Raw genomic sequence first — 17,553 nt, 5'->3', positions numbered from 1 at the left:
AGAGAGGGCAGGAGAAAGGGGGGCGGGCAAAAACTCCCCTCTGATGACTTCCGAAGCATTTGTCAAAAAGACTGGCGGGTGGGGGAGAGCGGAGAGGGGATAAATGGTGACGGAAAAAATAAAAATAATAAAAATTACAAAGGACTTGCAGAGCCAGTCATGTTTCAATGATTTTATCAGTGAAAAATGACTTCTTGTTTAAACTTTAAGGTCAAAACTTCTTTTACGTTAATGCGAAGTCTCACTAGGGGCAGGTTTTCTTTTCTAACTAGAGGCCTAATGCACAAAATTCGTGCCAGAGTAGGCCTTCCATCCCCTGGCTGCTGGCACCGGCTTCCCTCTGGCACCTGGGACCCGGGATTCCCTTGCAGCCCCGGCTTCGTCCGGAAGGTCATCCGGCCTAATTAGCATATCATGCTTTTACTGTTATAGATAACGCTGCCTTGCATTACTATGCAGACAGCAAGTCTGTAACAGGAGCATCCACCGCCTGCATTGCTGTTACAATGACTGTTAAAGACTCAGATGCTGGAACAGACTCTCTGGTGGGGCGTCAGGGTTCCCGCGTGTCAGGTGTCTCAACACAAAGCCACACGGGAAGCGGCCCCTCTCGGCCCCTCTCCTGGGTTTCCTCGCACGGCCAGCAGCCCTCCCCGCCCACACCGCCTCCTCAGGAGCAGAAACCCCGGGGGCGGCCGGCAAGAAAGATGTACGTACTGGCCAGTGGAGCAATCACCCTTCTGGCCGCTGTTATACATTTCCTGCCCCCTTTTCCTGGACACCACAATATACGGCGTTTCTGCTGTAACATTAGATGCATTACGAAAAATCTCATGTTTTGCAAAACTCAATGCTAAAAATAACAGTCTTGGGGGGTGGGGGGGAGGACTGGTTTGAGGCATTCCTGCAAAACTATGGGACATCAAAACACAATCAAAAGTAATCACTGAGCCCCGCTAGGAGGTCACGGGTTCGATTCCCGGTCAGGGCACATGCCCGAGTTGTGGGCTCAACTCCTGGTCAGGATGCATACGGGAGGCAGCCAATCGATGTTTCTCTCTTTCTCCCTCTCCCTTCCTCTCTCTCTAAAAATCAGTAAATACATTTACAATTTTTAAATAATCCTATATAATAAAAGGCTACTGTGCAAATCAACTGAATGGTGGAATAACTGGTCGCTATGACATGCACTGACCACCAGGGGCAGATGCTCAACTCGGAAGCCGCCCCCTGGGGGTCAGGGTGCTCCCACAGGGGGAGCGCCGCTCAGCCACAGCCGGGCTCACAACTGGCAAACCTCTCCCGCCTCCGAGGCAACGCGAAGAAGGTCTGACTGCCGGCTTAGGCCTGCTCCCCATAGGGAGCGGACACCCCCGAGGGCTCCTGGACTGAGAGGGCGCAGGTGGGACTGAGAGAGCCCCACCGCCCCGAGTGCACGAATTTCATGCACCAGGCCTCTAGTGATAACAATAATTGGTAACCTCGATAGTTAACCTGGCCACCTAGGCAGGTGGCGCAAGAACAGCCACTGACAAACACGGCAGAAATGAAAAACGCATGCAAACGGGGAACGCAGCGGGGCCTTCCTAGAGCGAGGCTGGCAGGTGCAGGGCACAGGAAGAGACAGACAGACAGACAGACACACACACACATACACACACACACACACACACACACACACACACACACACGGTCACAGCAGCCGAGGGGGTTGTTTTTCCCGCTCAAGTTCAAAATCCCACTCCCCGTGTCCTCACACGCTCAGCCTAGAAGCCATACAAGCCAGCGTCAAGCATCACGCTAGCCTTGCCCACACATCTTGCCCCTTTTGACCAATCGCATGGGAGGCACCACAGCGCCGTCCTCCTGGCCGGAGCAGGTGATGTCCCGGGGGGTCTCTGCGCACCAGTGAGCAGAGGCCGGTGAGCCGGCTGAGGGCCTCCCAACAGGGCTTTCCCCATCCCATAACCAGTCCCGTGAAAGAACCGTAACTCCACAATCAGCGGGCGGGCAGGTACTCACATGTAGTATGTCGGGTAGAGTCCTTCGAAATACCAGCAGTGCTTTTTCGCCTCCGTGCACTGCAAAGAGAAGAGAAACGCGGTCACGGGGGCGCCTGCCCGGTGGGGAGACAGCACAGAGGACACAGGCGGGGCCACAGGCGGGGAGCGGGGCCCTGGGAGAGGCGGCGACGGGGAGAGGCCTCACCCGGACCTTTGCTTTAAGTTTCTTAAAAGGGAAAAGAAACGTAGGAAAACAAATATTCCCCGATGATTTCTCTAGCCTGTCATCTCTCTGAACGCACTGGTAGCCCATTTGTGAAAAGGCAAAGGCGATCCATGTCAAACGCATGTGGTACTGATATGTAAAGAACGCTAGAAGCAGATATTCCAAAGATTTCCACCCCTCCCCCATTTCCATTTGTGAAAGACATTGCCCATAGTTTTCATCTTCCTAGATCTTTATATTCCAGAATATTCTAAAAGCCTCATCTAAATCACAGGTCCCCCATGCAGCCCCGTGCCGGATGGACTCTAAGTCAGGATTCACGGTCCCCTCCCCATTTCCAGGGTGAGAAAGGGGGGGCAGAAAAGACCACAGGCGCCCCCTGTGCTTCCCAAAGAAGCCAGACACCTGGCATTCCGGAGGGGCGGGCAGAGCAGGTGGGAAGCCAGCTGGTGGGGGACTCTCACAGGGACAGCAGCCAGGCGCACCCCCTGCGCATGAGGATGCTGAGCAGGACTGCTCCGACCTCTCCAAACGGGAGTTTTCTAAACTCATGTCCCTCGTGCCATCTCTGTTTTAATTCACCACCTCCTACCGCCACGATCTGTCCACTGACCCCTGGTGGATATACAGCGCCTTCGAAATAATACAGGACAGCCCGGCCGGCGTGGCTCAGTGGTTGAGCGGCCACCTATGAACCAGGAGGTCACGGTTCGATTCCCGTCAGGGCACATGCCTGGGTTGTGGGCTCGATCCCCAGTGGGGGGCGTGCAGGAGGAGGCAGCCGATCCATGATTCTCTCTCATCATGGATGTTTCTCTCTCTCCCCCTCCCCCTTCCTCTCTCTGACATAAATGAAAATATATTTTAAAAAAATACAGCATCCGAGACACGCACCATCAGCCATGTCCGATGTCGTCCCTGGCGAGCAGCACAGAGGCGTGTACACGCACCTGGATGCTACCGCCTATGCAGACCTGGTCAGCCTGTGTCTGTGTGAGCGCTGTGGGCAACTGTGACACGTGGTATCTGTGTGTCTACACACATCCGAACAGAGAAGAGCCCCGCACACAGCTTCATCAAGGGACAAGTGATGCACCTGGACAGGGCTCACCCTGAAGGCAGCCCGCAGGACTGGGCGACGCTCCGCGAGTCAGGGAGTGAGTGGTGGGGGCACCTGAAGGCCCAGGACATGACTGGACACGGCTGTGGACTTGACGACACTGCACCCTCAGGCTGCACTAAATTTATAAAACCGCCGGAGAGGAAATCAAGCTCAACAGATTCAGTCAGCACGAGATTCACGAGGCTGCCGCTGGGGTAGCATGGCTGCTGGTTTACAGCAATTTCTTTCCATTTTTTTATTGATTTCAGAGAGGAAGGAAGGGGAGAGAGAGAGAAACATCAATGATGAGAGAGAACCATCATTGGCCCCCGACTGGGGATCGAGCCCACATTCCTGACGGGTGCCCTGACCAAGAATCGCACCTGGGACCTGCTGGTTCATAGGTCAACCCTCAACCACTGAGCCACGCCGGCCGGACTACGGCAATTCTTTTAGTAAGCAGAAAGAGTACACTCTAAAATAACAATAAAAAGCAGAGTATAGTAAGTACCTGAGCCAGAACAGTCACTTATGTCCATTATCAAGGTGACATACTGCATGCACATAACTGTATGTGATCTACTGTCACGCGCCCGGCAGGGCAGTAAGTGTTGACACCAGCATCACCACAGACATGCAGTGTGTTGTGTTGCGATGTTACCATGGCTACGTCGCTAGGCAACAGAAGCTGTTCAGCTCCAGTAGAGTCTGACGGGACCACGGTGGTACCAGTGGGACGTCTCGGACCGAAGCAGCACCGTGACCATGCGCGGCCGAGCGGGCAGGCCTCGGGGACAGTGCAGGGTCGGGGCCAGGCCACAGTGGAGCGCGGCTCCCCACACGCAGCGCCGTGAACGTCTTTGTTTTGGGGTGCACATACAAGTCACGTTCGCACTGCCCTGTAGGCTCCTAAGTGTGCAAAAGCATCCCGTCTAAAGGATCGTGCGCACACCTTCATTTCAAAAGCGCTCTGCTGCCCTGACCGGTGTGGCTCAGTGGACAGAGCGTCAGCCTGCGGACTGAAGGGTCCCAGGTTCGATTCCGGTCAAGGGCATGTACCTGGGTTGCGGGCACATCCCCAGTAGGAGGTGTGCAGGAGGCAGCTGATGGATGTTTCTCTCTCATTGATGTTTCTAACTCTCTATCCCTCTCCCTTCCTCTCTGTAAAAAATCAATAAAATATGTTTAAAAAACCAAAAGCGCTTTACTGCTCAAACATGCCAACCACCGTGGGAGCCTGCAGCCCTCATCTCTGTGGCCAGGGTCCTGCTCACTGGGTGTGGCTGCAGGCAGTGGCGGCGGCCGTGTCCCTGGGCTCCGCTCTGCAGCACGCGACGCGGTCAGACAGCGTGACCTGCAGCAGCACCTCTTCCAAAAGCGGAGTCCGAACCTCGGACCCGCCGCTGCTCCACGGCCTGGCCGTGCGTGATGGTCTCAGTCCCCCCTGTCCTTCCAGCTGTCCTCACGGCATCTCCCCGGGGGTGGGGGGAGCCACCTCGAGAAGCTGCGTTCTCTGCCCGACCCTGGGGAACAGCTCCTCGCAAGCAAGTCAGACTCGCGCCCGGCGGGCCGCATGCCCGTTTGCTGGCAGAGCTGCCGGGAGAAGCAGCCGGGAGAAGCAGCCGGGAGATGCTGCCGGGAGATGCTGCCGGGAGATGCTGCCGGGAGAAGCAACCGGGAGATGCAGCCGGGAGAAGCAGCCGGGAGGTGCAGCCGGGAGGTGCAGCCGGGAGGTGCAGCCGGGAGAAGCAGCCGGGAGATGCTGCCGGGAGATGCAGCTGGGAGGTGCAGCCGGGAGAAGCAGCCGGGAGATGCAGCCGGGAGATGCTGCCGGGAGATGCTGCCGGGAGATGCAGCCGGGAGATGCAGCCGGGAGATGCTGCCGGGAGATGCTGCCGGGAGATGCTGCCGGAAGATGCAGCCGGGAGAAGCAGCCGGGAGATGCAGCCGGGAGATGCAGCCGGGAGATGCAGCCGGGAGAAGCAGCCGGGAGATGCTGCCGGGAGATGCTGCCGGGAGAAGCAGCTGGGAGGTGCAGCCGGGAGAAGCAGCCGGGAGATGCAGCCGGGAGATGCTGCCGGGAGAAGCAGCCGGGAGGTGCAGCCGGGAGATGCAGCCGTGCGGTCCCTCCCTCTGGCCCCACTTCTCATCCTGCCGCTGCCGCCACGTCTTGAACCCTCTGACGTCCTGACCCCTCCAAGTTGCCCTGAGGGCTGGGGTCACCTTCTCCTAAACACCTGCCGACGTTCATCGTGACCTCCTCCCACGACCACGAGTGTCTCTAGTGGCACCGAGATGGTGAGTCCTTTCCAGAAGGTTCCGGAGGACTTTGGTCGGACGCATCCGAGGAACCACCAGATCCGGACCCAGCGGCTTCCAGGGGGCGTTCTCCTGGGACCCTCGGTCACCGAAGCAGACGCAGGGCTGCCAGGCCCCGGAACAAGGGAGCTAGACATGCAGCTCCTGACTTTTATTCGTGTGGCGTTTTCCAAAGGCTCCCCAGAAAGAGCAAACCCACCTCCAAAAACGTGTTTGAAAAGTGAACAAACTAAGGAAAATCCATTTCAGGGTCTTATGTCCACCCCGAAAAGAGCTCTACCCACTGCAAAGCCTTCCGCCGTGGCTGCTTAAGCATCGCCCCTCTGCTGGGAAAGCCAGTGTGTGTGCTGGGAGCGGTCCGGTCAGCGCTGCCGTCACTCCCCAAGCACCCGCCACAACCAGAGCGCTGTCCACGGTTCTACCTGGACCGCAGCCCTCCCTGGGCTCATAACTAATATTCCTTCCAGGGGTGTCAGGGAAGCAATAGCGTAGCCATCTATTTTTTAAATTATTTTTTAATCTTTATTGTTGAAAGTATTACATAGGTCCCCTTTCCCCCATTGACCCCTTTTGCCTGCCCCTGCCCCCCCATCCCAGGCCCTCACCCCCTATTGTCAGTGTCCATGGGCCATGCATCTATGCTCACAAGTTCTTCAGTTGATCACTTCCCACCCACCCCCGCCTTCCCTGTGAGGTTCCGCATCTGTTCCATGGCTCTGTGTCTCTGGATCTATTTTGATCATCAGTTTATTTTTTTCATTTGATTCCACCTGTGAGTGAGACGCTGTGGCACTTGTCTCTCTGATGGAACATCGCTATCTACTTCTTGAAGTGATCATAAGAGTAGACACCTAGTCCTGGCTGGTTTGGCTCAGTGGATAGAGCATCGACCTGCGGAATACAGGGTCCCCGGTTCGATTCCGGTCAAGGGCACATGCCCAAGTTGCAGGCTCGATCCCCAGCGGGGAGTGTGCAGGAGGCAGACAATCAATGATTCTCTCCCATCATTGATGTTTCTATCTCTCTCCCTCTTCCTTCCTCTCTGAAATGAATAAAAACTATATATAAAAAAGAGAGTAGACACCGACAATTTACAAACCATTAACGAAGCAGGCACGCAGGCTTGTGAGAAAGCATCCACTGAGGAGCCATTCCACGGAGGGAGGCTGACATTAAACTGGTGGCCTAATTCAAAGACCAGGCTGTGCATCACTGCAGCGGAGCCCTCCTAAATATAGTCATCCGAAGTGAGCGCCTAAATGCGCCCGAAGAACAAATCCTCGCTGACCTCCAGCGGAAATCCTCTCACTGATATAAATTAGTCTGCATCCAGCCCTGCTCAGTTCCGGAGCCCCGATGCCACCGTTGGGTAAAAGGAAGAGACGTCCTTTTTCTGTTCCCAGTTTAGAGAGTAACCGCACCCCAGTGATTACGGAGGGGCTGCGGTCCACGCAGAGCAGAGCCGTGGGCAGCAACCCAGTTATGGCGGGTGCTCGGGGGCTGACAGCAAGCGCTGACCTGGCCGCTCTTCACACACACATTCTCTTGTTCAGCGGACGGGCGAGTCTTAAGAAACCACAGTGGAAATCTTCACAGAGAGGGCAGAGCTACTTTTAGGGGGGACATAAAACCCTGGCATGGATTTTTTTCATAGCTTATTCACTTTTTAAACATTTCTTGGGCCCTGGCTGGTTTGGCTCAGTGGATAGCATGTTGGCCTGCGGACAGAAGGGTCCCAGGTTCGAGTCCCATCGAGGGCACATGCCCGGGTTGGGGGTTCAATCCCCGGTAGGGGGCCTGCAGGAGGCAGCCGGTCCATGATTCTCTCGCATCATTGATGTTTCTATCTCCCTGTCCCTTCCTCTCAGCAATCAATACAAATATATTTTTTAAAAATGTTTGCTCTTCCTACAGAGAGTTTGGCAAACTCCCACACGAATACATAAGGTATTACTTGTCTAGCATCTTGGTTCTCAGGAGCTTGGTAATGTCGCTTCCCCGAATACCTGTGTCTGAGGAGCCTGCACGGCGCTGAGAGAACGTGAGGAATCTGTGACTTCGGACACTGGGGAGCGAAGAGCTAGGGTCTGAGGTTCAAAACACTGTGGGTTTGACCCAATTCTGCCCCTTCTCCTTGTTCACAGGGCGCGAGGTGGGATCTTCACAGGCATCGCTGGCTGCCAAGGGAACGCCTCCCTCCAGCACGAATCCCTCCGACCACTTATTGAGTGGAAGCGCCAGGCAGCCTGTCCTGAGCCCGTGAGGCCACTATTTGCCTCCAAATGGCCAGGCGGCCCCCGAGGACCAGCCGATGGCTCCTTGTCGAAGGGGAGGCGCCCGGTGCTGCTGTCTCCTTCATCAGCAGCCCTGAGACCCCAGCTGCGCCCGGGTCCCGCCAATCAGAGTCCACGCTCCACACAGACTCCGAACAAAGGAGGCGCTGGATGCTGGCAGGTGGGTGCTAGGACCAGGGACAGAGGCAGCGGGCTTGTCGCCATCACAGCGGAAAAAACACAAGGAGGGGTGACAGCTCATGACCGCAAAGTCCCTGAATGTCAAAGGACAGGAGGGCCCTGCTTTCAGTTCCGGCGCTGGAATTCTAATCAAGCCCTACGTGCCAATGACTTCCTCCTTGGGCTGACGAGCAGCCTGATTTCCAGGAACGTGTCATCTCCAAGGAACCTTGATTTTTTATTTATTTTTTTTTACAAATAAGAGTCTGAGGCATCTCACAAGCATCGTTTATCAAAGGGAAGACAACAGAGAAACACTTAAAAAGACAGACGCAAGAGCCCCTCCAGTGTCTTGCAGATGAAGCCACACCAGCCACGCCTGCAGCGCCAGCAAAGAGCCGTCAGACACAAAGCGCCATCTACAGCTGGGGCGGGAGGCTGGGCCGCGATCAGCTCCAGCGGCAGGTCCCGGGAAAGCCCGTGAACTCTCGCAATTCCTCTGGATGGAGTCGCGTTGTCTGCTTTCCCTGCCTGAGCTCTTAACAAAAGGAAGGTACGGAAGCAGGTCTCAAAGCCCCTAACCCCAGGAGGTAAACGCCCCGCCGCCAGGCCATGAAAATGAATCACTAACCAAAATTCAAAGGCCGGCAAGAGAGCCACGTACTGACACATTATAAGGTTAATGTCCGTAAAGAATACGGGGCGTGCACAACTTAGTAAGAAAAAGACAAAAATCCCAATAGGGAAAAAGTGAAACAGATGGGAGGATTCTTCAAAGAAGAAACACAAAAGGCCAACAAGCCTATTTCAGAAGATAAGGTTCATTAGTGGTGAAATACATGTGAAGTGCAGCGGTGGGTTTTATCTGTCAGAACCCCGGCATCCAGTGCCGGTGAGGGCACGAGAGAAAAGACATCGCACGACGTGTGTGGCATGTAAATGGAATGCCTCAAGAGGACAGTGTTTCAATGCGGATCCAACAGCCCTTAAGATGTCCATCCCCTACGCAGGGGGTCACACTGACCCGGGAACGTGAGAGTAACGATTGTGAATACATGCTCTTAATAACTGAGTTTCAAAACGTGTGCTTGGTTAACAAACTAATAATACATCCAAGAGACATGTGAGCAGGCACGTCCTATCAGATGGTAAGGAAACGTGTAACAGTATGAGAACATTTTGCTCAGAAAAATAAAGCCAATAAAAGGGTGTGTCTAGAAGCATATATTATCACCGACAGGAGACAATAATATGGGGAGACAGGTACCAAAACACGGACGATAAATGGTCTTTTCGGTGATATTAGAGATGATCTGTTTTTCATTGTACATGTTGGTGACTGGCCTCCCAAGTTTTCTGTATGGAACTTGTAAGATTTTGTTTTAAAATTTCCATTAAATTTTACTTTTAAAAAAAAGCAGGTCACTTGTGGCCCAATGAAGAAATGGAGAGTGACCCTAGCTGGTATGGCCCAGTGGATAGAGCATCAGCCTGCGAACTGAAAGGTCCCAGGTTCGATTCCAGTCAAGGGCACAGGCCTGGGTTGTGGGCTCGATCCCCAGTGGGGGGCATGCAGGAGGCAGCCGATCCATGATTCTCTCTCATCATGGATGTTTCTATCTCTCTCTCCCTCTTCCTTCCTCTCTGGAATCAATAAAAATATATTTAAAAAAAAAAAAGAAATGGAGAGTGAATATACAGAGATATTTATTTATTTATTTTTTAATATATTTTTTTATTGATTTTTTACAGAGAGGAAGGGAGAGAGATAGAGAGTTAGAAACATCGATGAGAAAGAAACATCGATCAGCTGCCTCCTGCACATCTCCTACTGGGGATATGCCCGCAACCCAGGTACATGCCCTTGACCAGAATCGAACCTGGGACCTTTCAGTCGGCAGGCCGACACTCTATCCACTGAACCAAACCGGTTTCAGCAAGAGATATTTAAATTGAGGAAGTATCATTGGTTCACAAAAGTGAGCATTACCCAATTAGGAGTTAAGTAAAAAGTAACAGATGAGCCGAGTTTGTGAAAACTTACACACAAGGAAAGGTCTACTGAAACAAATACAGAGCCAGCAATTGAAACGCCATTTATAGAAAGCTGAACATCATGGACACTACTCGTTGCATGCGATCCTTTAAAACACGTTATCGGTATTGTATTTTAACCGTGAGAAATAAACGTTCCTTCAGAGGAGGAGGAACGGACAGCAGAGCCTCTACCACCCATGACCCCATCGTCGGGATGCCCGCCCCCTCTCACGGGCGTAGGTGAACCTTGGGGGTTACTCCTCGGCCCAGAGGAAACGAGAATGATGCTGAGGCCACATGAACACCCTCCCTCCATCCCCCCCAACAGGCCATAGGAGCTAGTAGGGCTGTGCCTAGAGCACCCTCAGCGCTGCACCCTCATTACTGGTTCTCCAAGAACAACAGCCGTGACAAGGGCCGTAGCAGGTCTGCCAAGAAGACGGCCATCTGCTCAGAGGCTGACCTGTCCGTGAACTCCCACCCCAGAGCCCAGGGCCCCCCGCCGGGGGCTCACCGCCACCCCAACCTCTTGCTCCCTCCGAAGAGGCTTCGAAGCTGCTACCAACACTCGAGGGCAGCGTGAGGGCCAGGGCAGCTGGAATCGAAGGCGTGGGCTGCAGCCAGGGAGGTTTGCGGCCAGGCCGTTTGCCCTCAGGCCCCCAGCATCCCCCTCACAGGCCGAGGCGGGGATTTAATTAGCGCTGCTCGCGGTGACGGGGGAACAGCAGCGCCGGGTTCTGCCGGCGCCACATGAAGGCCATCAGCCGTGCCCGGCCACGTCCAGCGGAGCACTGGGCAGGGAGCACTGGGCAGGGAGCACGGGGCAAGAACCGGACCTTGGACGTGCTCCCTAAGGGCAGGACCCAGGACGGTGGTGCCTCTGCTGTCAGGGCACAGGGAGCACTGGGCAGAGGTCACAGCTGGGCACCCGGCTGTGATGCCATCACAGGAAGTGACTGAGAACAGGGAAAGGTCAGGAGCGCCCAACCTTGTCACTCAGGGCCCCCACATGGGAGAACAGACCTGTCTTTCAGAAACCACTCCTTCAGCCCGGCCGGCGTGGCTCAGTGGTCGAGCACTGACCTAGGAGCCAGGAGGTCACAGTTTGATTCCTGGTCCGGGCACAGGCCCAGGTTGCGGGCTCGGTCCCCAGTAGGGGGCGTGCAGGAGGCAGCGGATCGGTGAGTCTCTCATCGCTGACGTCCCTCTCTCCCTGCCACTCCTTTCCGGCTGGGCCACAATGTAACCAGCAGGTCCACAACCTAACCAGCAGGTCCACCGCGTAACCAGCAGGTCCACCGTGTAACCAGCAGGTCCACCGCGTAACCAGCAGGTCCACGGCGTAACCAGCAGGTCCACAACGTAACCAGCAGGTCCGCAGCGTAACCAGCAGGTCCACAACGTAACCAGCAGGTCCGCAACGTAACCAGCAGGTCCACAGCGTAGCCAGCCCGTCCACAGCGTAACCAGCAGGTCCACAGCGTAACCAGCCGGTCCACAGCATAACCAGCCGGTCCACAGCGTAACCAGCAGGTAACCAGCAGACTCGGGGAAATACCAGCGTCTCGCCTTGGGACAGACATGCCCAGAGGCTGATAAGGACAGCGGCTTCAGGAGCAAAACGCCAGAAAGCGCAGAGGGACTTCCGGCCTCAGGGTGCCCGCTACCCTCCCTGCAGAGTGACATTTTATTTATTTTTTTTAAATATATTTTTATTGATTTCAGAGGAAGGGAGAGGGAGAGAGAAAGATAGAAACATCAATGATGAGGGAATCATTGATCGGCTGCCTCCTGCATGTCCCCTACTGGGGATCGAGCCCACAACCTGGGCATGTGCCCTGGACCGGAATCAAACCTGGGACCCTTCAGTCCGCAGGCCAATGCTCTATTCACTGAGCCAAACCGGCCAGGGCGTGAGTGACATTTTAGAAGGAATGTGTGCAAAGCACAGAAAATAGGACTGCCCCCCTCCCCCAGGCCATACCAAACCACCCCCTCCCGGCGCTGCCACCTCTCCCCCCTCAACTCTTCCAAACCACGTCATCAAATCCAACTCTCACGCAGCCGCACTGCGGACAGACGGATGGACGGACGGCCACCAGATTGCTACTAGGACCTGGCATCTCTGACCTCGCGGGCCACTCCCGCCCCCTCCAAGCCCCAGCAAACATGTAGCCAGGTCCTTCCAGCTTCGGAAGTGACACGAAGATGCCGGGAAGAAGCCCCACCCCCTGAAAGGAAGGATACACTCGGGCCTTTTCGTAACTTGATGCTCAAGCAGCTTCTCAAGATCAGAGTATGAACCTTTCTGACCAAGCCGCACCCACGCCACACGCGACGGAGGCCTCAGGTGCCATCCGAAGGCTGGCGGGTCCACAGCCCAGCAGGGAGGCAGGTCAACCGTGACCTTCCCTGGCTGGATGACAAACGCAGCAATCCCTCCATGCGAACTTGCGAAAGAGCAGAAGGCAGACACTTGCCAAGAGTTTCACGGGACATTGTGTTCAACAGGAAGGAGCTAGAAACGAACTCCACGTCCATCGAAGGAAAGCCGGTTAATGCTCATTCCTACCAAAGAACACGCTGTGATTCTGCAGTGGGTGTGTGCATGCCGACACAGGAACACCTCCAAGAAATGCCGCTCACAAAAGAAAGAAAGATGCGGAACACTGTGTATAATATGATCCCATCTGTGTACTTTTAACGAAGTGTCTGCATATATATATTATTTTAATCCAGAGGACTGGGAAAGAAACTTAGCAGTAACTCCCCCTGCAGAGAAAGTCTAAGATTGGGAGGCAGTGGGGAGGGAGAGGCGCTCACATTGTTTTACACGTTTTAAAACCACATTCATGCCTCACTTTGTTCAGGAAATTATAACCATCTAATCCATGATCCCTTATCTATGAAAATAGGCAGCGAGGCCTACACAGATGAAAGTAACTTAAGAGGGCATGTCACTCGGATTTCGCCCCTTTGCAGCAAAGCTTCAGACAACTGAATTCCGTTTCTCCCTGCTCCTCTCTCCCCCGCCCCGCCCGTCCTTAGAGCAAAACTAATGAGCTGTGAGCTGGCCAAATGCAGGCCCCAAGGAAGAGGAACCCGGCTCTGAACATTCACCACTGGACACTCAGGTCTCCCGGGAGCAAGAGCCACAGGCCCTGCCTTGGCTGGGGTTCAGGCGCTTCCCTGACGGACCGCGAGGTCTTGAGGACAGAGTCCTGGGTATCCCGCCTTCCGGCCATGCTCCTGCGACAACGATGGCCGTAGTGGGGCTCAAGAAATGGTTGCTGCCCTGGCAGGTGTGGCTCCGCTGGTTGGAGCATCGTCCCGTGCACCAAAAGGCGGCAGGTTCGATTCCTGGTCAGGGCACATACCCGGGTTGCAGGTTCGATCCTAGGTCAGGGCCCATGCGGGAGGCAACTGACCCATGTTTCTCTCACATCAATGTTTCTCTCTCTCTCTCTCCCTCCCTCCCTCCCTCCCTTCCTCTCTCTAAGGTCAATAAAAAAAGTAAAACTAAATATAAATAAATGGTTGCTAAACCAACTATACAAACAACTATGCAGAAGAATGGGGTGTCATCTAAAGGTTGCTGTCATCAATTCAACACCACCAGAAATCTCCAATCTGGGGTGCAACGAGGGGAGAGACTTTATTCAGTGGAAACAGCTCGGCTGTGGAACAGCAAGGAGGCCCTGGTGCTACAGCTTGGATGTTGCAGCGCCGGCCCCTCCCCGGCAATGCAGCCTTCCATGGAAACTGAAGTGCGCTCCCCTGAGGCAGAGGTGAAGCTGTCACTTATAGGAAAATTTACCCGCCCCCATTTCCTGATTGGTCCATTCCTATGCAAATGAGGACCCCACACCATGATTGGTCCAAATAGCACCATAAATGCTCTGCCAGAATAAAGATGCTCTGATTAGTGCAGTGGTTCTCAACTTGTGGGTGGCGACCCCTTTGGGGGTCAAACGACCCTTTCACAGGGGTCGCCTAAGACCATCGGAAACACATCTATAATTACATATTGTTTCTGTGATTAATCACTGTGCTTTAATTATGTTCAATTTGTAACAATGAAATTGGGGGTCACCACAACATGAGGAACTGTATTAAAGGGTCGCAGCATTAGGAAGGTTGAGAACCACTAGATTAGTCAGTGAAGATGCAAATGAGGATGTAGCTGCCCAGCTCTGATTGGACGGGGAAAGTCTCAGTCCTATTGGTGGAATTTCGATCCTAGGAGCTCTCTTATCCTGGCTGACAGAGGGCAGGAGGCTTGGCAGCCCAGTCGGAAATGCAGCGAGCGTGAGGCACCTCAGCAAACAATTTACCTGGGATGAACCACAGGCGTCCTTTTTGTGGGTCTATTCTTCTTGGGGCCCACAAGGGGTAAATGTTTTATACATATATGACATAAAATTGGACACACACACAGGCCCCCATGTTTCGGAGTAGCTACTGAAAAGAACACCAATGAATTAACACCGATACATCCCAACGTAGAAACGGATCGTATTTCCAAAGTCTGTATCGAAACTGGTGATTTAGAGTTGAGGACCCCTTTCTCACAGAAATAATGGTACAAATGCTGGCTCCATTTCCTGGCGAGGCCACACATTCCTGCTTAGCCCATAAAATAAATGACTCCCAGCCTGTCCTTGAGCTGCACTGGCCCTGAACTGCTTGCTGCAGAGTCTGCAACTGCGCCCCAGCCCCCCACCAAGCGGGAGAGAAATGACCGTGTGCCAGGGATCTGGCCTGGCTAGACCACGGGAGCCATCAATGTCACTTTGGTCCTGTGGCCCCTCACCCTCAAGGACTGACCTACCTGTCCCCTCCCAGTGTCCCGCCACCAACACAGAGCAGCACACAGCCAACGTGGGTGAGGCCTGGGCACAACCCCTCCCCCACCCCACCCCCACCCCCCTGTGCCTGGGCCGGGGCCGAGATCTGTCCTCTCCTCTCCCCCTTATACACTCAGGCACTGCATAACCGCATCCACCCTGGAGGACAGCGCAGGCATGACCCCACGCTGGTGAGACAGAAAGTGAAACAGACACGACCGCAGCTGCAGTCCCAGCTCAGGGTCACCCTGTGACACACGACAGGGCTCAGGGGTGACAGCTGTGTCTAAGGGCCTCCATTCTGACTCTGTCCCTCAGCTCCTGGGGGGCCTCGCTGGCTCCTGTTTGAGGGCATACGCCTTCCAAGCCCGCAGGCCCACCCCTGGGGAAGGAGGGGGCGAAGGCTCCGGTGTTTAAAAATCAGTTCACAGATGAATGTGTCACTCCTCCCAGGGAATTCACAGTTTTGAGCGATTCTACAGAGAGAACACCTTAAGAGAAGGGAAGGGCGGCGCTTGCGAAGCTGAAGCATGTCAGGACGGGACGGGTCCAGGAACAGAGGACGTGCTAGGAAAACCAGTGAGATACAAATGAAGCCTGAAGTTTCCGTAATGGGACTATGTCAGCATCGGTCTCTTTTAGCAGATGGATAAGGCAATAGAGGGTGTGAAGTTGGTGTCAACTAGTGAGAGGCACCAGGGCCTCTGCATTAGCTTCGCAACTTTCCTATAAATCCAACGCTGTTCCCGAATTAAAGCTGGTCACAAGCATACTGCGCCCAGAACAGATCAGCAACAGAAACCGGAGGGAAGGCCCCCGGCTCTGAAGTGCAGAGAGCAGACCTGGGTGAGGGGAGGGTGCAGGCCGCCCAGGGCCTCTGGCCACCTTGTAGGACTCTGGTCTGGGGGGGAGGGGGGTGATGGGGAGCCAGGGACACGCGAAGGCTGCATCAGGCCCCTCCCAGCATGCCTCAGGCCCTGGGGCAAGGGCAGCCTCTGGTTGGCAAATGCATGAACCAGCAAAGCAGAGATTACTCAGCATGTGAGTGAGTGAGAGGAAGCGCTCTGTTGACCCACATTATGACCCGGCTTGCAGGCAGGCACTCCCCGCTGTGCCCCTGCGTGGGGATCACAGCACACCGTGCGCTCTGTGTCCAATCCGACTCCTAGGGCTCCTCCCAGCACGGCTCACAGGTCCGTGTTCCCGTCCAAGCCCACATCTAAAGGCGCAAGAAAAAGAACGGAAGGTTGACAGCTTTACCTAAGAAACGCGGATGGGGGAGGGGGAGGGGAAGGGGGAGGGGCAAACAGAAACCCACTGCAGGGGAAATGAAAGCGGGGCTGGGTGCTGCAGCAGGTCAGCTGTGAGGGGGGCGGGTCAGCTGTGAGGGACACGCAGCTCTAGGAATAGTAGGGGCCTTGGTATTCCCGGGAGGCGCGCTGACGGCCAGGCCAGGCCCTGGCCCATTCTGAGGCTGGGGAGAAAGACAAGGTGAGCCCCTGCTACCAGCTGGGAGGAGTTTGGGGAGCAGCAGCGAGGGGACCTCCCTGGCTCTTTTTAACTATGATGCCACCCAAACCTGAGGCTCGGCAGGGCACTGTGGCTACTTTCAAAGCAGAGACCTGTTCTCTGACGTTTAAGTATAGGGATCTATCATTTCAACTTCTCTCTTTATACCAATCAGTCTCGCCAGCTTCTTGGGAGCTACAGGGTCACGTCAATTCCAGAAGCAGCAATTGCAGAGACCTCTGCACACAGACCGAAGGGGCCAGTCACTCAGGCGCTCACTGGAAACCGAGTCAGGAGCGGTCCCCTCCACCCGGCCGCCCAGGCCCGTGCGCTTTTTGGCTCACAATACTGGTAGCTTTACCGTAAGATAAGGTAACATCACAGGAAAACCTAGATGTCCAGCTTTTTTGTGAAAACTCTTTCGACCACCATTACTTTCAGATGGTAAATAAGAATATAAAAGCATTTATTTGAGCAAAAGGAGCTGCAGCTCAGGAGGCTCGGATTCAGGGAGCAACCCAAGAGCACTCGGGGAGAAGACAGAGAGGTTATAAAGGCAAAACCACGCGGGTAATTCTTTCATGCAAATGAAGGATCAGGCTCGGTCCACAGGGATTGGTTAGTTCCAATATGCAAATGAAGGGGCAAAAACTACAAGGAGGAAGTCAAGTCCCTGCAACCGCAGGTCCCGGATGTTTATGGCTCAACCTTGAGCCAAGCGCAGCACCAGGTTTAGCAACTTAGCAGCAGCTCCGAGTGCTGCCTTGTGAGGCCGCCTCCTTGTTTCTGTGTCTCTGCCTCTCCCTCCCAGCTACTCCGCAATTAGAACGCATTAGCTTTCTTCTCGCACTAAATAAAGCACCGATCTAACGCCATCGTCTGAAAGTGAGAGATTCCGTTGGCTCGAGCGGTCAGAATGGCCTCCTGGGAAAGGCTGGATGTGAAATGAGAACAGAAAGATGGAGAGGCCTTTCCCGGAGGAGGGAACAGCATGACCAGAAGCAAAGGGGGCTGGATGGCGGGGCGGGGAGCGGGAGGGGGAGGGGGGGTCTAGCTC

At 54.7% G+C, this 17,553-nt stretch overlaps 1 protein-coding gene across 1 annotated transcript in view; it reads right to left on the bottom strand.

Moving 5' to 3' along the window:
* VOPP1 (VOPP1 WW domain binding protein) overlaps positions 1–17,553 on the bottom strand; it is a 34,992-nt gene that overhangs the window by 9,751 nt on the left and 7,688 nt on the right. The window contains exon 2 of the mRNA XM_059655875.1: positions 2,023–2,081. Coding sequence (XP_059511858.1) covers positions 2,023–2,081 — 59 coding nt within the window. The remainder of the gene's footprint in view (positions 1–2,022; positions 2,082–17,553) is intronic.

Source organism: Myotis daubentonii, chromosome 10 (assembly GCF_963259705.1).
Source record: "Myotis daubentonii chromosome 10, mMyoDau2.1, whole genome shotgun sequence".
Lineage (NCBI taxonomy): Eukaryota > Metazoa > Chordata > Mammalia > Chiroptera > Vespertilionidae > Myotis > Myotis daubentonii.
Note: the sequence above shows the minus strand (reverse complement) of the source record. Positions and strands in the feature narration are given on the sequence as shown.